Raw genomic sequence first — 21,503 nt, forward strand, 5'->3', positions numbered from 1 at the left:
GACCATTATGTATATCACAAACTGGTCACAGTTCTCCATTTTGAGAAATTCACTCCCACTCAGTCTCTGTCTCCTGTTGCCCAGTCAGTTCTTTATCCATCTATCTAGTACACCCTGGACTCCATGCAACTTCACTTTCTCCATCAGAAAAAAGGTGATGATGGGAAACCTTATCAAACACCTTACTGAAGTCCAAGTATATGGTATCTAAAGCCCTTCCCTCATCATTCGACTTTGTCACTTCCTCAAAGAACTTCTATGAAGTTAGTAGGATATGACCTTCCTGCATAAAATCATGCTGCCTATCATTGATAAGCCCAGTTTCTTGCAAATGTAAATAGATCCCATCTCCCAGTATCTTCTCCAGTAGCTTCCCTACCACTGACGTCAGACTCACAGGTTTAGAATTACCTGGATTATCCTTTACTACCCTTCTTACACAAGGGACAACAATAACAATTCTCCAGCCTTCCAGGGCCTTACCAGTGTTCAAGGATGCTGCAAAGATATGTTCAAGGCCCCAGCTATTTCCTCTCTCACTTCCCTCAGTAACCTGGATAGATCACATCCAGATCTGGAAATTTGTCCATTTTAATGCCTTTTACAATACCCAACACTTCATCCCTCCTTATGCCGACTTGACCCAAAGTAATGCACCTGAATTGGAAGGGGACTAATATACTGGCAGAAAGATTTGCCAGAGCTATTGGGGAGGATTTAAACTAGTAATGGGGGGGGGGCATGCTGGGACCCTTTTAATTCCTCATTTCAGATTGGCCCTACTTTCCAGATATTCTTCCAAAGCTTCATCTGCTTTCAGTCGCTTAGACCTTATAAATGCTTCCTTTTTCCTCTTAACTCGTCTCACAATTTCATCTGTCATCCATGGTTCCCTAATCTTGACATTTCTATACCTCAGTTTCACAGGGACATGTCTGTCCTGAATTCCAATCAACCTCTCTTGAAAAGCCTCCCACATATCAAACGTGGATTTACCTTCCAACAGCAGCTCTGCTCAAACAACCCACATTTCCCAACTCCAGACAAATTTTGCTATAATTGGCCTTCCCCCAATTTAGCATTTGTCCATGAATATTCTAAAACCTATGGAATTGTGATTATTATTCCCAAATAATCCCACACTGAAACTTCAACAACATGGCCAGGCTCATTCCACAACACCAGGTCCAGTATGGCACCTTCCAGAGTTGGACTATTTACATACTGCCGAGAAAACCCTCCTGGATGCTTCTTATAAAATCTGCTCCATCTAAATCTCCAACACTAAGTGAATCTCAGTCAATGTTGAGAAAATCAAAATCTCCACCCACCACCACCACCTCCGACATCTTTCCATAATCTGTCTACATATTTGTACTTCAGGCCTCCCAATAGCGAATGAGAGATGCAGTACAACCCCAACATTGTTATCCCACCCTTCCCATTTCTGAGTTCTGCTCATATTGCCTTACTGCTCAAGTCCTTCATAATGCCGTCCTCCAGCTGTGATATCCTGTCTGACCAGTAATACAACTCCTCCGCCCTTTTTATCTCCCTCTCTATCCCACTTGAAGCATCTATATCCTGGGATATTCAGTTGCCAATCTTGTCCTTCCCTCAACCAATTCTCAGTAACAGCAATAACATCATACTCCCCGGTACTAATCCAAGCCCTAAGTTCATCTGCCTTACCTACTACTCTTCTTGCATTAAAATAAATGCACTTCAGACCACCTGTCTCGAGCGCTTTAGGGAACATCTCCGAGACACCCGCACCAATCAACCAAATCGCCCAGTGGCTCAACATTTCAACTCCCCCTCCCACTCTGCCGAGGATATGGAGGTGCTGGGCCTCCTCCACCGCCGCTCCCTCACCACCAGACGCCTGGAGGAAGAACGCCTCATCTTCCGCCTCGGAACACTTCAACCCCAGGGCATCAATGTGGATTTCAACAGTTTCCTCATTTCCCCTTCCCCCACCTCATCCTAGCTTCTAACCTCCAGCAACTCGATCCCCTGACCTGTCTGGACTTGTCCGACCTGCCCAGCTCCTTTTCCACCTCCCCACTCCACCCTCTCCTCCCTGACCTATCACCTTCATCTCCTTCCCCACTGACCTATTGTACTCTATGCCACTCTCTCCCCACCCCCACCCTCCTCTAGCTTATCTCTCCACGCTTCAGGCTCTCTGCCTTTATTCCTGATGAAGGGCTTTTGCCCGAAATGTCGATTTTGCCTGTCCTCGGATGCTGCCTGAATTGCTGTGCTCTTCCAGCACCACTGATCCAGAATCTGGTTTCCAGCATCTGCAGTCATTGTTTTTACTTATTTACGTGGGCTTCCTGCCAACTCTTCCCCTTAGTCACGTTGACTTCATTATCTAGATCCTTACAGGCTTTGGTTATTATCTTCTAACTGTCAGCTAACCTCATTTGGTTCCCATCCTCCTTGCACATTGGATTAAACTTTACCCAATAGAGCAAAAACATCCTCTAGGACATTGGCTCCTGTCCTGCCCAGATGAAGACCGTCTGATTTGTTATATTCCAACCCTGCTACCCCCTCTCCTGAACCAGTCCCAGTTTCCTAAAAATCTGAAACTCTCCATTCTGCACAATCTCTCAAGCCACTCATTTATCCTGCCTCTTTCATTTCTACTCTCACTAGCATGTGGCACTGGTATCAATCCGGAGATTACTTTCACTGAGGTCCTACGTTTTAACTTGGCTCCTAACTTCCAAATTCTGCTTGTAGGACCTCATCTCATTTATTATCTATATCACTGGAGCCTATACGCACCACGACAGCTGGCAGTTCACCCTCTCCCTTCCAGTTGTGTTAATAAAAACAGGCTGTGGATATTGAAAGTTTTACTGCTCTTTGATTAGGGAACGTTTTACAAGGTGTTTAAAACATTACAAGACTTATTTTGTAACTGAACTTCAACATTGCACCTAATGGACTTGTGTTTGTGGTAAGAGTAATGGTGAGGCCATCCGCATTCATCACGACATAGGAATAAAGCAGACAGCAACTTTCAGCATCTGCACATGCACAATTAAATACAGAAACAAGGAAGTTAGATTTGCCAAATATTGCTCCTTAAGATTTGCTACACATATTGACAAGAAACACAGCATTGAAATACTTGTTTAAGATGGAATTACAGTATTTAATTAGTCAAACGACTTGTCTGCACTGCAAATTTGCTGTTATAAATTTGAATTCTCATGTTTTCAGATTTTACAACAACTTATATTTCATAGCATCTTTAACAAAGTATCCCGAGACTCTTTATAGGCATTTTACAAAACAAAATATAACACGAAGCCACATAATAAGACATTAGGTCAGATGACCAAACGTTGGTCAAAACAGCAAGTTTTAAGGAGTGACATAAAGGAAGAAAGGAGGTACAGAGGTGGAAGAAATTCTGGAAGTTTTGAGCTTTGGCAACTGAATGCATGATCACAAATAGTGGCACAATTAAAACTTGGTTTGCTGAAGAGATAACTTGAAGAGTTGAGGATTTGTAAATCACAGAAACAAGAATAGAAGAACTTGAAGGATGAGAGTTTTAACATTATATGTTGCTTAACCATAGTCAAGGCAAGTCAGACAGCATGGGAGGATATGTCAGGGCTTGCTGCCAGTTACAACAAGATTAGCAGTGTTTTGGATGCCCTGAAGTTTATGGAGGATTAAAGTGTGGGAGAGTAATCATTAGTTCATTGGAATAGTTAATTCTAACAAAGGCAGCATTAGATGAGCTGGGCCAGTGCTATCACAGAGGTGCAAATAGGTAGTCTTTTAATTATTGGTGGACATTTATTTTAAAAAAAACTTGCAATGCATGTTTTTTCTAAGTTCGCTCTCAATTCCAAATTGCTCTCCCTATTAATTTTGTTAGAAGATTTGAATTGAATTAAATATTATAACTTACATACAGTACCAATATACTTCTGATGTCTCAATAAGGACTATATCATCTGATTAGTTAAGACAATGTATAGTCACTTGCTCTGTTCACCCAAAGTCCCACATCCACAGGCAGCAAGCTGATTCAGCTTCAGAATCCTGCAAGCACAGTGCAGCAGAACAAAGAAAATCTGTTCGCCAGAGTAAATGCCAACACCATTCCCCACTGAGTGCAAAAGTCCAGCCATTTGTATTGTACTAACAACTTTCCCAGGACTGCTGCTCAAAATAAAGCTTTTGTACCATGCAGAACACACATTCCTTCAGAGCTACAAAATCTAGCTGATAAATATGGAGCAAGTGCATTCAAAGTTCACTTGAAAAGGTGCAAATATTGCTCAGGTTTTATTATGTTCCTTTACAGAATTAAAATCTTACCTTTAATTATTATTCCCCCACCAAATGTAACCTGAAAATTACTATTAGATGTTGTACGGTATTTGAAATGTAAGTCATGAAGTGTGTGCAGTTGTAAATAATGCTTCGACAATAATGTATGTGGCTACTGGCAAATGCCTTGTATTTTTACCAGTGTTAGTGCCAGTGCTTTTCATTATCTTTACTAATGACCTACTCTAAAAGTTCAACCACCCCACTAGTTGCGGATGAAACACAGAGGTTTGTACTACTAATACATTTGTGAATAAGAAAAATGTACTGCAAATCTATGATAGGAGAACGGGTCTGCAAACTGGCAAATAGTAGTTAACAGAGATGAAATGTAGGGTTGTGAATGTGGGCAGAACAACACAAAGCATACACAGCTTGCTACTTTATAGATTGTAAAGAAAAGATCTGCACTGTATTGTACAATTCTAAGGTCCATGAGAAGCGCCAAGTGACAGCCAAAGAAAATAGGTTGTAATTTCAGGGCAATTCCATATGATAACATAAAACCAGCCAGTTTTGGTCTTCTCATGTGGTGAATGATAAAGGTTTTATAAAAGGTTGAATCAAAAGGCCACAAGAAGGAATGTAAAATACCTAGCATAACCAAAAAAATATTTGTAGAGTACTGCAGAAGATGAAAGGATTGGTTAATTTTAAGCAGGATTGAAAGGAGCAAAGAGTTGTAGATAGGAATTCCCTTCCTGTATCCTTCCATCTGTGTGTTGGGCTTTGGCAGCTAAAGGTACAAATAACAATCATACAGCAAATAAAATCATGAGGATCATGACACAAAACAGGTATCCCAGAGGTGTGTGCGCTGCAGGAAATTAAAGAGAAATGGAGGGCAAAGTAATGCAGGAACATGAAAACAAGAACGTGAATTGTTAAGACAACAACTGTTGCTTAACCAGGAGCAAGTATAGATTAGGGGTCAGTGAGAACAGCTGAATGGATAAAGGATTTGGTGCTAATAAAGAAAAAGAAACAGGTTTTGCACTACGGCACATTTAAGCAGGTTAAAAGAGAAGATTCAGAAGACAATGAGACAGAGCAGGGATGATTGTGTGATGGAGACAGAAATCACTGCACACAAAAATAAATGTAGCTGTAAAATCAGCTGAATCTTCAGGATTAGCTATCAATGTCCAGGAAAATTCAGGGAAACATTTTCAGGTTTTGTAAAGTGTTTCATTTTTACTTCTCTGTTGGTGATGAACATGATAAAGCTTAAAGCATCACAGAGCACCCGTTTGTCTTCTGTCGATTGTTTTCATCCACTGTTACGCACCTTCAAAATTATGTCTAATAAATAATCACTGGGTCATTTAATTCAAATGACTGACTAGTCATAGAGATGTACAGCACAGAAACAGACCCTTCTATCTAACCTGTCCATGCTGACCAGATATCTTAATTTAATCCAGTCCCATTTACTAGCACTTGACCATATCCCTCTAAATCCTTCCTATTTATATACCCATCCAGATGCCTTTTAAGTAATCATGTGAGAAGTCAAAGCCCTGGTTTTGTTTAGGAAGTTCAAATCGAAAGTCTGCAAGTAACCTGGCTCTATTGTTATTTATTGTTTGAGAATTTCTCTTCTTTGTGAATTATTGCATTAAAATCTTTCACACAAAAGCAAAGATTTGCATTAGACATGTGAACAGAAAACATTGAGCACATCCTTAAATCATTTAGAATTCTGTACAGAAGAGATATTTATTAATTTCAACTGAAAAGTGATGTTTATTCCAAAGATTAATGCTGCAAGCACATTTTGATGGATTAAAGCAGGTGTGATCTGAAAATAGTGTTACTTGGGCTAAATAAAGCAGCATATGGAACCTAAATACAAGCAAATGTTGTTTGGGCATTAGTCTAAAAAAACTTTAGTATTCAGCAATTTTCTCTGATCAACATAAAATTAAGTCACAACTATTAATTATTTGATATGAAACCACACAGACATGAAATGTACTTACTATCTGCTTTAACACTGGAAGCAATTGTCAAACACAAAACCAGTCATAAAAACTGAAGAGCAAGGTTGAGACTTCTGAAACCAGGGAAATGTTGCACTATTGGAGATGCCATCTTGAAGATGAGACATTTAGGCAAGGTCCCATCCAACTGCTGGTGTAAAGATTTTAATAAGGGTACAATCCTTTTTGAAAAAGATGGGAAGTATCCCTAGTACTCTAGCTAATAGTTATCCCCCAATCAACATCACATATGCTTATATTATCTGGTCATTATCATGCTGCTATTTGTAGGAGTTTGCTGGCTCTCACATTTCCTAGTACAAACAGTGTCTACATTTTGTAAGTAAGTCACTGGCTGTAAAACACTTCTGGTGATCATGGAAAGCACTCAGTGACTACAAGTTTGTCTTTCTTTGTCTACCTTAAAAAGTACCATAGATCATAGTTGCCTTTAGCACAGGAAGGATGCTCCCTAAAATGGCTGATGCCAGAACACAGATCACGGTCTAAAAGGGTAGATGTTTAGCCACTTAGGACCAAGATGAGAAATTTCTTCATCCAGAGAGTGGAGAGTCTGCGGAATCCTCTGTCACCAAGTGGTTGACGCTAGACTAGACTGAAAACTACTCCTGGGTAAATCTACAGCAGAATAGGCGAACAGGGGTGGGGGCACATCACAATTGAGGAGACCATACGTCTAGTCCCTTTAAAGATGACATATAGGACCAACAAGCCCAGCGAACCCTGGATGTCTTGGAATATTTAGGACTAAGTATGTAAATTAGCTTGCTGAGCTTGAAGGTTTGTTTTCAGACATTTTGTCACCACACTAGTCATCAGTGAGAGTCTCTGTTGAAGTGCTGGTGGTATGTCTCACCTCTCTATTTATAGGTCTTGGTTTCTTAAGGTGGGTGATGACATTTCTGGTTCTTTTTTTCAAGGGGAGGTAGATAGTACCTAAATCAATATGTTTATTGATGGAGCTCTGGTTAGAGTGCCATGCCTCTAAGGATTCTCGTGCTTGTCTTTGTTTCGCCTCTCCTAGGATGTGTGTGTTGTCCTTCTTTGTTCGTATGTATAGAAACTAGTGATAGTGGGTCATGTCTTTTGGTGGCCAGTTGGCGTTCCTCCCATCTGTCCAACCCAAACTTTGGGTCCGCTACATGGATGACATCTGTCATCACAATACGGAACAAATTAGAGGAAACATACAACACCATCAACAGGCATAAAATTCACAAAAGAGGAGGAGAATGACAACAGGCTCCCATTTCTAGATTTGACAGTTGAATGTACAGTTAATGGAGAGCCTCAAAGCAGTGTCTACAGAAAAACAAACACAGACCAAATATTTAACTTCAGAAGCAATCATCCCAAAACCTACAAACAGAGCTGCATCAAAACATTATTTCAATGAGCTACAATCACACTGCAGCACCCAAGAACTACAAAAAGCATAAGAAAAATATCTATACAATGTTTTCAAGAAAAACAGATACCCAATAAACACAATCCACCAATTCCTCAGAAACAAACCCAACCAAGCAGACACAATGCAACCAAAAATTATTGCCACATTCCCTTACATCAAAGACATGTCAGAAATGACTTCCAGACTACTCAGACCCGTTGGCATCATGGTAGACCACACACCTACCAACACACTTAAACAATGACTAGTTAACCTAAAGATCCATTAGATACCACCAGCAAAATGAACGTCATTTACAAGATACCATGCAAGAACTGTAAAAAAACACATCAGACAAATTAGCAGCAAACCTGCCACCTGGAAACGTGAATACCAACTGGCCACCAAAAGACACAACCCACTATTACTAGTTTCTAAACATAGAGACAAAGAAGGACACCTCACACATCCTAGGACAAGTGAAACAAAGACACGCACAAGAATTCTGACAGAGATGGCACTCTAACCAGAACTCCATCAATAAACACATCGATTTAGATCCTACCTACCTTCCCTTGAAATAAAGAACCGGAAATGACATCAGCCAATTTAAGAAACCAAGACCTATAAATAGAGAGGCAGGACATACCACCAGCATGTCACTGGAAACGCTCACTGATGATGTTACATAGAATGGTGACAAACCGTCTGAAGACAAACCTTCAAGCTCAGCAACCTAACTTACATACTTATCAACCACTTGAGCTACAAATCTTCTCAAAAATCGCTAATATTTAGGACTGCATAAGAAAGAGAAGAGAGGCTTTTAACAGTTGATTTGCTGGCTTTTTACCCGAGTCCAGTATAAAAAGTGCAGGGTGAATTTAAGAAAGCAATTAGGAGAGCGTAAAAGGCACAAGAAAAGAGTAGTTTAAGCCCCACCAACTATGTTGATGTAATGTGGACAGGTCAGTTTAGAATCTTGGAGTAAGATTTAATATTCAGGTTCTCATAAGTGTCTGTAACAGTGACTATCATAACGTATAACATAAAATAAAAGAACTGTGGATGCTGGAAATTTGAAATAAACGCAAAAGGACTGGCAGCATCTGTGGAGAGAAAGCAGAGTCAACATTTTGGGTCCAGTAACCCTTATTCAGAATTGATTCTAGCTAGGAAATGGTGGTAATTATGTTGAAGAGCAGGAACAAAGAGGTCGGGGGAGAGACACTGCAAGTTGGCTGACAAAGGAATGGCTAATGGTAATCCAGCAAGATAGGAAAGTAAGTTTAGGAAGAATCCCAAATTATTCCATAAGCCTAACAAGGGAAAAAAATAGGACTCATTATGGACAAAGAGACAATCTTGGTGTGAAGTCAGAGGACACTGGTAGGGTGTTAAACAAGTAATTCATATTCACTTTGGAGAAGAAAGAGGATGTCGGTACAGAATTTAGGTAGAAGGACTGGGAGGCTCTTGAGCAGTTTGACAGAAGAGGTGGTGAGGCACTGGAGGTTTTAGCAGGTTGAAAAGTGGACAAAATGATGAGTATCCCAGCTACTGTAATAGAAGAGGGAGGAAATTACAGGGACTCTGATCCAAATTTTTAGATCCTATCTGGCCACAGGGAAGGTGTTAGAAGACAGCCAATATGGACCCACTTTTCAAGAGGGTTATAGAGATAAACCAGAGTATTGTAGACCAGTGAGTTTCACATCTGTGATAGGGAAACTGTAGAAGAAAATTTTTAAAGAATTAATGTTCACTTACAGAGGCAAGGTTTGATCAGGGAGTTAGCAGAGGGAGGTCATACCTAAAAAAATTGATTCAATTTTGAGAGGAGTGACCAGCTGTGCAGATGAGTGTAGTGTAATTATATGGATTTCAGCAAAGCCCTTGACAAAGTCCAGTGAGAGACTGATGAAGTTAAAGGCATCTGGACCCACTGAATTTCTCTTGCAACTTCTGTTTTTCCGTGATCCAAAATTGTGGGAGACAGAGTGGTGGTGGAAGGGTGTGTGTGTGTGTGTGTGTGTGTGTGTGTGTGTGTGTGTGTGTGTGTGTGTGTGTGTGTGTATATAAATAGAGGCATATCACAGGGATCAGTGCTACGTTCCTTATTATTTGTGAAATATAAAAATTGTGTAGTATGATCATGTGGGGGTTAAAGGATAGTTAGGAAGGTATACGGCATAAATTATAGGGAGTTTTTGTTGGTGCTGTTCAGGACTTTGGTTAGGCCACAACTAGAGTTCTGTGTGCACCGCACTAAGAAGGATGTGATTGCACTGGAGGGAATGAAAAAGATTCATCAGGATTTTGCTTGGATTGGAGTACTTTAGGTATCAAGAGAGGCTGGATAAACTCAGGTTGATTTCTTTAGAGCAGGGATTTGACTGAGGTGAACAACATTATGCGGGCATGGTCAGGCAGATAGAAAGCAGCTGTTCTCCTTTGTTGAAGGGTTAATAACAAAGAGGGACATAATTTTAAGGTGAAAGGCAGGAGGTTTAGAAGGAATTGAGGAAAATATTTTTCACCCAAAGGGTATTGGGAATTAGGAATGCACTGCCTGGAACAGTATTTGAGGCAGAAATCTCAACCTTTAAAACATACTTGGGTGAGTGTTTAAAGTGTCATGACATTCAAGGCTATGGGCCAAGTATTGGAAAGAGAGACTGGTGTAGATGTAGAATAGTTTTTTTTGGTTGGTGCAGACTCAAATAGGCTGAAGGGCCTGTTATGCGCTCTATAATTCTATGATTTAGTGTTTTCAAGATGTAGTTAGATATAGTTTTCAATGCAAAGTGGGAACAGATTAAGACGTTAGATAATCAACTATGATCATATTTCATTGTGGAAAGCTCTGAATAGCCTACTCCTGCTCCTATTTTCTGCTTCTTAACCAGAATCTCTTTAGCAATCAATAGTTTTGAGATGACACTCCCAACTACAGCATGTCAATCCAGTGAGCATGACTCAGTAATCAGAGAAGCAAGTAGGGTCAACTTCTAAAATGAATGAACTCTTGTTAAATGAAATACCTAAAGTAGTACTTATTGTTGAATTGAAAGTCAAGGATGACAATACTATCATTAAAAGATAACAACTCACAAGACCCCTTTGAGAACAGGCACTACTAATTCTATTACTATAGATGGTGAAAGTTGAATTCACTGAAAATCTGGAAATAAAAGTCTACTGATGACCATGAAATCACTAAATTGTTACAAACTTCCATCTGCTCACTAATGTCCTTTAGGAAAGAAAACTGCTGTCCTTACTTGGCTTGACCAACAAGGTGATTTGTAATTGATTTGTAAATGCCCTTTGAGATGGCTGAAAGAGTAATTCATAAGACCATAAGACATAAGAGCAGAAATTAGGCCATTCAGCCCATTGAGTCTGCTCCGCCATTCAATCATGGCTGATAGGTTTCTCAACCCCATTCTCTTGCTTTCTCCCCATAACCTCTGATCCCCTTGACAATCAAGAACTTATCTATCTCTCTTTTAAATATACTCAATGACCTGGCCTCCACAGCCTTCTGTGGCAATGAATTCCACTGATTCACCTCTCATGCTGAAGAAGTCTCTCCTTATCTCAGGTCTAAAAGTTCTTCCGGTTACTCAAAGGCTATGCCCTCAGGTCCTCATCTCTTCTGCCAATGGAAACATCTTCCCAACGTCCACTCTGTCCAGGCCGTTCAGTATTCTGTAAGTTTCAATCAGCACCCCCATATCCTTCTAAGCTCCATCAAGCATAGTCCCAGAGTCCTCAAACGTTCCTCAAATGTTTAGCCTTTCATTCCTGGGATCATTCTCAAGAACCTCCTCTGGATGCAGTCCAGGGCCAATACATCTTTCCTGAGGTACGGGATCCAAAATTGTTCACAATATTCTAAACTGAAAATGTGTTGCTGGAAAAGCGCAGCAGGTCAGGCAGCATCCAAGGAACAGGAGAATCGGCGTTTCGGGCATAAGCCCTTCTTCAGGAAACGTTGATTCTCCTGTTCCTTGGATGCTGCCTGACCTGCTGCGCTTTTCCATCAACACATTTTCAGCTCTGATCTCCAGCATCTGCAGTCCTCACTTTCTCCACAATATTCTAAATGTGGGCTCACCAGAGCCTTACAAAATGTTAGAAGCACAATCTTACTTGTCAATTCTAGTCCTCTCAAGATGAACGACAGCACTGTATTTGCCTTCCTAACTACCGGCTCAATTTGCAAGTTTACCTTAAGAGATTCTGAACTAGAATTCCCAACTCTCTTTGCACTTCAAACTTCTGAATTTTCTCCCCATTTAGAAAATAGTCCATGCCTCTTTTTCTGACCAAAGTGCATGGACTCTTTTTCTGACCTTACATTTTCACACATTGTACTCCATTTGCCATTTCTTTGCCCACTCTCCTAATCTGTCGAAATCTTTCTGCAGTCTGCCCACCACCTCCAATACGACCTGCCCCTCCACCTATCTTTGTACCATCTGCAAACTTAGCCAGAAATCCTCAGTTCCTTCATCTAGATCGTTAATGGAGAAGGCGAAAAGTTGTGGTCCTAACACGGACCTTTATGGAACATCGCTAATCACTGGCTTCCATTCTGAAAAGGACCCTTTTATCCCCACTCTGTCTTCTGCCAGATAGCTAATCTTCTCTCCATGCTAGTACCTTGCCTTTAACACTATGGACCCTTATTTTACTCAGCAGCCTCCTGTGCGGCACTTTATCAAAGGTCTTCTGGAAGTCCAGATAGATAACATCCATTGGCTCTCTTTGGTCTAACCTGCTTGTTTCCTCCTCAAAGAATTATAACAGATTTGTCAGGCATGACCTCCACTTGATGAAAGCATGCTGACTTTGCCCTATTTTACCATGCACTTCCTAGTATTCAGAAATCTCATCCTTCACAATGGACTTCAAAACTTATCAATGATTAAGGTCAGGCTAATCAGTCTATGATTTTGCCTTGCTTCCTTCTTAAATTATGGAGTTATAGTAGTGTTTTTCCAGTCCTTTGGGACCCTCCCTGACTCCAATGATACCTGAAATATCACTACTAAAGTTTCACTATCTCTTTAGCCATCTCCTTCAGAACTCTGGGGTATAGCCCATCTGGTTCAAATAATTTATCCAATTTCAGACCTTTCAGTTTTTCTAGCATCTTCCCTTTGGTGATGGCCACTATACCCATCTCTGCCCAGAGTCTCTTGAATTTTTGGGATGTTACTCATTTCTTACACCGTGAAGACTGATGCAAAGTACTTATTTAGTTCTTAAGCTATTTCTTTATTTCCCCATTACTATCTCTCCAGCATCATTTCCAGTGGCCCAATGTCCACTTTTGCATCTTTTGCCCTTTATATATCTAAAGGGACTCTTGCAATCTTCCCTAATATTACCAGCTCGCTTACCCTCATATTTAGTCTTCTCCTTATTTCTCTCTTCATTGTCCTCTGTTGGTCTTTGTAAGCCTCCCACTGCCCTTCACCACATTATATCCTATCTCTGACTTCCCTGTCAGCCATGGTTGCCTCGTCCTCCCTTGAGTATGCTTCTTTTTCCTCAGGATGAATTTTTGCTGTGTCTCTCTCAAATTACTCCTAGAAACTCCTGGCATTGTGGTTCTACTAACTTTCCTACTAGGGTCCTCTCGCAGTCAATTCTGGTCAGCTCTTCTCTCATACCACTGTAATTGACTTGATTCAACTGTAATACTCTTACATCTGATTCCACCTTCTCCCTCTCAAATTGCAGAGTAAATTCTATCATATTATGGTCATTGCCTCCTAAGGGTTCTTTTATCTAAAGCTCCCTTATCAAGTCTGCCTAATGGCACAACACTAAATCCAGTATTGCCTGTTCCCTAGTGGGCTCCACCGCAAGCTGCTCCAAAAAGCTATCTGGTAGACATTACACAATTCCTTTTCCTGCGATCCACTGCTAACCTAATTTTCCTATACCACCTGCATACTTAAAACCCCCAGGATCACTGTAACCTTGCCTTTCTTACACACCTTTTCTATCTCAGAGTCACAGATATAAAGACGTACAGCATGGAAACAGATCCTTTGGTCCAACCAGTCCATGCCAACCAGATATCCTAATTGAGTCCCATTTTCCAGCACATGGCCCATATCCCTCTAAACCCTTCCTATTTATATTCCCATCCAGATGCCTTTTAAATGTGGCAATTGTACCAGCCTCCACCACTTCCTCTAGTAGTTCATTCCATACACACACCACCCTCTGCATGAAAAGTTACCCCTTAGGTCTCCTTTAAGTCTTTCCTCTCTCACCCTATGCTCTTTAGTTCTGGACTCTTCACCCCAAGGAAAAGACCTTGTCTATTTATCCTATCCATGTCCCTCATGATATTATAAACTTCTATAAGGTCACCCCTCATCCTCTGATGCTCCTGGGAAAACAGCCCCATCCTATTCAGCCTCTCACTATAGCTCAAATCCTCCAACCATCTCAACATTCTTGCAAATCTTTTCTAAACCCTTTCAAGTTTCACAACATCCTTCCTATAGCAGGGAGACCAGAATTACACACAATATTCCTAAAGTGGGCAAACCAATGGCCTGTACAGCCGCACCATGACCTCCCAACTCCTATACTCAATGCGGTGACCAATAAAGGAAAGCATACCAAACACCTTCTTCACTAAACTATGGACCCAAGACTCCACTTTCAAGGAACTCTGAACCTTTACTCCAAGAACTCTTTGTTCTTGGTGTACCTTATGCCCCAAATCCAGACTACTGTTTGGAGGCCTGTAGATAACTCCCATTACGTTTTTTTTAAACCTTTGTGGTTCCTCAACTCTACCCGCATAGATTCTACATGATTTGACCCTACTTCGTTCATGGCTATTGACTTCTCTTCATTTTTCATTTTCAAGGCAATCCCACTGTCTCTTCCCACCTGCTGGTCTTTTTGATAGGATGTATACCTTAGGATATTTAGCTCCCAGTTCTGATCTCCTTCCAGCCACACCTCAGTGATGCCCACCACAACATAGCTGCCAATTTCGATCTGCACCACAAGCTAATTCACCTTATTTAGTATACTGCTTTTTTGTATACATGCAGTTGTATCAACTGCTAGAAAATCTTAAACAAAAAGGAGTGAAACTGGACAGACCACCCAGCAGTGACTAACTCACCAAAACGACAATCACAAACATAGCCCTAGTGACCCTGCCATACTCCTTACTAGCACCCGAGGACTTCTGCCACAATTGGAAAAGCTGTCTTACAACTAGTCAAGCAACAGCCAAAATAGTCACACATACGGAATCATATTTTACACTAAATGTTCTAGGCAACACCATTACCATCCCTGGTTAAGCCCTGTTCCATGAGCAAACCAAACGTAAAGTTGGTGGCAGAGTGGTATATGCATGGAAAGAGCTGCCCTACAAATCCTCAATATTCACTCTAGACTATAAGAAGTCACATTGTATCAGGCCAAACATGGGCAACAAAACCTCCTGCAAATAACCACATACCACAAACCTCTTGAATGATAAATCAGTACTCCAGGTTGAGCAGCATTGAAAGAATCAAGTACAGAAAAGACACAGAATGTGCTCTGGGTGGGGAATTAAATGTACACTACCATGAGCGGCTCAGCAGCATCACTACTGAGCTGATTAAATCTGAAAGTACCAAGAGGGAAAAAACATACTTATAGATTTGGAGACATAGAGATGTACAACATGGAAACAGACCCTTCAGTCCAACTCGTCCATGCACTCATCTTCAACAATCTGTGCCGTAGATGCATCTGTTCATGACACTATCGTTAAAATTGGCTACTGCACAGTTCTTTTGGAGACAAAGTCCATCTTCACTATGAGAATACCCTCTATTGTACTGTGTGGTACTCTCACCATGCTAAATGGGATAGGTTTCAAATAGATCTAGCAACTAAAGACTGGGCATCTCCGTGGCACTATGGGCTCAGTAAAATTGTACTCCAACACAACCTGCAACTTCACCAATGCTACCATTACCATCAAGCCAGGAGATCTGTCCTGGTTCAAAGAAGAATGCATACCAGAAGCAGCACCAGGAAAACCTAAAAATAAGGTGTCAATCTAGTCAGGTAAGAAGAACAGGACTACTTGCAAATCAAACAGCATAAGCAGCAAGTGACAGATAGAGCCAGTGTTTCCACAACCAATGGATCGATCAAATCAAAGCTCTGCAGCCCTGTCACATACAGTCATGAATGATAGCAGTCAATTAAACAACTGCAGGAAGATGCTCCACTGTGACTGAATCTCCCATTATTGAGGAAGGCAATCACATCAACAAGGATGAGAAATCTGAAGGACTTTGAAAAAGTTTCAGGCAAATATGCAGTATAGATGATCCATTTTGACATACTCCAATGTCCCCAGAATCTCAGATACAAGTTTTCAGCCAATTTAATTCACTCTACATCAAGACTTGGTTGCAAGCACTGGATATTGCAAAAGCTATGGGCCTTGACGATGTTCCAGCAATAATTCTGAAGACTTGCATTTCAGGTATATCCTATACATAAAAAGCAAAGCTAAGCCAACCCAGCCCATCACTATTCCATCTGTCTCCTCCGGAGTATCAGCAAAATAATGAAAGGTATCATCAACAGTGATGTCAAGCAGCACTTGCTTAGCAATAACTTGCTCACTGACACAATCTTAAGTTCCACCCATGCCATTCAGCTCCTGATCTTCACAGCCTTCATTCAAACATGGACACAAAAGAGCCAAATCCCAAAGGTAAGGTCAGAGTGACTGCCCTTGACATTAAAGCTGATTTGATGGACTGTGTCATCTTGGAGCCCTGGCAAAACTGGAGTTGGTGGAATTTTGGAAGAAAATTCCCCACTGGTTGGAGTCAGACTTGGCACAAAGGGATATAGTAGTGGTTGTTGGAGGTCAGTCATCACAGCTCTAGGGCATCTATATAGGAGGTTGCTAGAGTACTGTCCTCAGTCCAACCTCTGCAGCTACTTCATTAATTACATTTGTTAATTAATTAGTTACCTATCCCAACAGTCACTGCATCAGAGGTCAGATCAGTTCTCCTTTGTGTGAATCCAAGGAAAGTGATGGGAGCAGACGGAGTACCAGGCTGTGCACTCACACCATACACCATGCACCTGGCAGAGGTCTTCTCGGACATTTTCAGCCTCTCCTGGCAGCAGACCACTGTCCTTGCCTGTTTCAAGAGGGCCAACATCATCCCTGTACATAAGGCGGCTCATGCAGCATATCTCAATGACTGCCGGCCAATGGCCCTAACTTTGGTGGTCATGAAGTGCTTTGAAAGGCTGGTCATGGCATTAATCAACCCCAGCCTCCCCACTACTCTTGACCCACTCCAATTTACCTATCGGACCAACAGTTCCACATCACTTGCCCTTCACTCCTCCCTAGAATATCTTGATACAAAGAACACCTATTCATTGAAGGCTGAACTGTAGTCAACACTATTATCCCCTCAAGACTGATTACTAAACTTAATGATCTCGGACAAAGCCCCACTCTCTGCAACTGAATCCCCAGTTTCCAAACCCACAGGCCACAATCATTGAAGACTGGTGACAATATTTCATCCTCACTAACACTCAACACTGCCGCCACGCCACCACACCACCCCACCCCCCCCCACACCCCCACCCCCCCAGGCCCCTACTGTACACCTATGACTGCGTCGCCAAGTACCAGACTAATACCATTTACAAGTTCGCTGATGACACCACCATAGTTGGTCGAATCTCAGATGGCGACGAAACAGACTACAGACGGGAGGTGGAAGACCTGGGAAAATGCTGCACTGAGAACAACGAGGCTCTCAATGTCAGCAAAGCCAAGGAACTCATTATTGACTTTTGGCAGGTTGTTACTCATGCCACCTCCCCCCCCCCCTTTACACATTAACAGCACTGAGATGGAAGGAGTGAAGAGTGTCAAGCTCCTGGGAGTGGTCATCAACAACAAGCTTTCTTGGACTCTTGATGTGGACGCACTGGTTACAAAGGCCCAACTGCGTCTCTTCTTCCTCAGGCAGCTGAGGAAATTTGGCATGACGGCAAATACCTTTGCCAACTTTTATAGGTGAGCCATCGAGAGCATTCTGTCTGGATATATCACTACCTGGTATAGCAACTGTACCATTCAAGATCAGAGACAGTTACAGAGAGTGGTGAACTTCAGCCCGGACAATCACAAAGGCTAACCTCCCATCTATAGAATCCATCTACCAGGCCTGCTGTCAAGAAAAGGCTGCCAGCATTCTCAAAGACCCTGGCAATGTTTTTCTACAACCTCTACCATTGGGGAGAAGGTACAGAAGCCTGAACACAGGCACCAGCGTTTTTGTAACCGTTTCTATCCTACTGCTGTTAGAATAGTGAATGGACTCAAACTCTTAACATTCGCTTGTACCTGTGTTTTTGTTTTTACTGCTGTTTACCTATTATTTACTATCTATGCTACTTAACTTTGTGATCTGTCTCTATTGCTCGCAAGACAAAGCTTTTCACTGTGGCTCAGTACACATGACAATAAATTCAAATTCAATTCAATTTCAATTCATTTGCATTATTCTTTGGGTCCTATCATCTTGTCAATCTTTCTCTCATTTTTCTGTGCTTCAACAAGTATAGTCAGGAAAAGTATGCATCCATATCAGACAAAATAAACTCATATGGATTCATTAGAACTTCTCCAGTATAGCCTTAAGATTTATTGCATGACAAACATACAATGTAATTAAAAAGGTGTAACCTAATGCAAACTGCATAACAGTCAGGCCTTCCTTGAGATAGGTTCTCCATTCAGGAGTTTATGCCATTGAATCACATAGTACAGAAAGAAGTCTTTCATCCTGTCCCATCTCCACCAACAAAAAAAAAGTTACTCACTCGATCTACACTAGTCCCACTTTCCAGCTCTTGGCCCATAGCATTTAATGTTGTGAAATCTCACCCAAGTGCTCACCCAAGTACTTTTTAAAAAGTTCAGGTTTCCCAATTCAAATACCTTCCCAGGCAAGGCACTCCCAATTCTCACCACTCAGTAAAAATGTTTTCCTTATTCCTTGCTTTCTATCCATGCCCCTCTTATAGAACCCCTGGAGTGTGGAAGGAGGCCATTTGGTCCATCAAGTCCACACCAACCCTCAGAAAAGCCTCCCACCCAAACCCCCACCGTATCCCTGTAATCCCACACTTATGCACATACCCTGCACATCCCGGCACACTACAGATAATTCCAGCATGGCCAATCCACTTACCTGCAAATCTTTAGACTATGGGAGGAAACCCATGCTGACACAGGAAGAATGTCGTGTAGTTTTTGGACAATCACCTAAGGCTGGAATTGAACTCACATCCTGAGCACTGTAAGGTAACAGTGGTAACCACTGAGCCAGCATGCTGCCCCATTTTATAACCTATCTCAACTCAAGTTCTCTTAGCCTTTACTGCTTGAAAGAAAACAAACCGAGATTATCCACCTGCTCTTCATAACAAAACTGCTCCAGCCCAGGCAACATCCTGGTGAATCTCTGTTGCATCCCCTCCAGTGCAATGACATCCTTCCTGAAGTGTGGTTACCCCAATTGCATCATACCTGAAAATGTGTTGCTGGAAAAGCACAGCAGGTCAGGCAGCATCCAAGGAACAGGAGAATCAACGTTTCGGGCATAAGCCCTTCTTCAGGAATGAAGAAGGGCTTATGCCCGAAACGTCGATTCTCCTATTCCTTGGATGCTGCCTGACCTGCTGCGCTTTTCCAGCAACACATTTTCAGCTCTGATCTCCAGCATCTGCAGCCCTCACTTTCTCCCCAATTGCATCATACCCCCACTGTGGCCTGACCAAAGTTTTGTTCAGCTCCAACAAAACCTCCCTGTTTTTATAATGTATGCCACAACTGACAAAGGTAAATAGGATGTTTGCCTTCTTAATTACCCTATTAACTAGTTCTGCTGCCTTCAGGGATCTGTGGACAAGCACCCAAAGATCCTTCTGTTCCTGAGTTTCCTGGACCCTTGTTTAATGGAAACAAATGCCCTTATTAGCAGTTAAATCATATAAGGTAGGAGCATAGACTGTGTATGCAATTTGAAGTGGGTGGCACAGTAGCTCAGTGGTTAGCACTGCTGCCTCATAGCACTGGGGACTCGGGTTGATTCTAGCTTCTGTGCATGGGTTTCCTCTGGATGGCCTGGTTTCCTCAAACAGTTCTAAGTTGTGCAGGTTGGGTGGGTTGGCCATAGGAGATGCAGGGTTAATAGGAGGAGTCTGGTGGGATGGTCTTTGGAGAATCAGTATGGACTCAATGAACCGAATAGCCTGCTTTCATACTGTTGAGAATCTAAGAAACAGAAATGGATGGGACGACTCACGCAGGTCAGAGAACCTGTTCTTCTGTAGAAGGATCACTAGACCTGAAACGTTAACTCTCCCTTCTCTCCACAGATGTTGCCAGACCCACTGAGTTTCTCCAGCAATTTCTGTTTCTGATTTCCTGTATCCGCGGTTCTTTGGGGTTTTTTTTTAAACCCCAGCATTCACTCCGACAACAGTCATTGAGTGGAGTGCCTGGGTCAGACAGAATTGTACCCCAACATAACCTCGAACTGACTGAGGGTAAGACCCGCAGTGATTCACCCAGAGTCGATTGGGGGGGTGTATGTGCGGCCAACCTAACTTCATACCGTCCTCAGTCCGCCTCCTCCGCCGCGATTGGTGACAACAACAAAAGAATGAAGGCAGCAGCCTACCAGTTGGATCGGGCACCTGTCAATCACTCAGCACCCCGCACACTTCCGCATTCAAGTTTGACTGACTGGCAAACGCGCTCGGAACCCCGCGCGAAACCACTGACTTCAGGCCGGAGGTAACTGGCTTCTAAATACAGTCTTAAATCCGGGACGAATGAGAAAGCGCCGGTACTCAAACACTACCAACAGCATGGCCTGACCCAGCGCACACCAGCCTAGAGGCCTACTTTCTCCCACTAGCCACGTCCTCAATCCGCGCGTCTCGGCTCTCGCCCGCTGGTTGCAGCGACCTTGCTGCGGGGCCGTCGATGGAAACGGGCGTTGGGTGATTTTGAAAATTTACCGTTAGTCATGACTGCAGCCCGAATCCTTTCTCGCGTACTCTCCTCGAGCTCCTTTATGACGCGTTCATGATCCGGCTCGAGCCTCCAAGACCCGAGATAAACACACACGCATACAAATTCAGGGAGAAGTAATCAAACCCCGCCTGCGCCGGCGTTTCGATCTGCGCGACGTTCATCTACTACCGCCTTCTCCGCACTCCTGTCAGTCATCCAGTCTATTCTGGATGTCCGTGGTTCGGATGTGCCACTGTGAGCCACCAGTGTTAGATATTGGATCACCATTGCTCTAACATGGAATCTTTCTCTTAAATAACAAGTAATTATAACAAATACAATGCATATAATTATTCTAGAGGGAACCAAGCTGTATACAGAAAATAACAACGGCTGTGGAAACTGGGAGAAGACCGTTCAGCCCATTGAGCCTGCTCTGCCATTTTGTGCCTCATGATTACATCATCTACATTGGACTCCAGTATCTGCAGTTTTTTTTGTCTCTTTTATGACTGATGGAACATTTCAATGCCTTTTACCCACCCCCAACTCCATAAACGTGTTTGCTGCTAATAACCCGGCATCTAATCTCTGACTCTGATAACATGGAGCT

The 21,503-nt window shown here is 42.2% G+C and overlaps 1 protein-coding gene across 1 annotated transcript in view; it reads right to left on the minus strand.

Moving 5' to 3' along the window:
• The window catches only part of tmem167b (transmembrane protein 167B), a 32,764-nt gene extending 11,725 nt beyond the window's left edge, over nucleotides 1-21,039 (minus strand). Inside the window, exon 1 of the mRNA XM_043716759.2 lies at nucleotides 20,896-21,039. Within this exon, the coding sequence (XP_043572694.1) occupies nucleotides 20,896-20,905 (10 nt within the window). The 5' untranslated portion in view covers nucleotides 20,906-21,039. The remainder of the gene's footprint in view (nucleotides 1-20,895) is intronic.
• Between the last annotated feature and the right edge of the window lie 464 nt (nucleotides 21,040-21,503).

Source organism: Chiloscyllium plagiosum, unplaced genomic scaffold (assembly GCF_037043375.1).
Source record: "Chiloscyllium plagiosum isolate Xiang-an unplaced genomic scaffold, Cpla_swu_hap1 HiC_scaffold_26, whole genome shotgun sequence".
NCBI lineage: Eukaryota > Metazoa > Chordata > Chondrichthyes > Orectolobiformes > Hemiscylliidae > Chiloscyllium > Chiloscyllium plagiosum.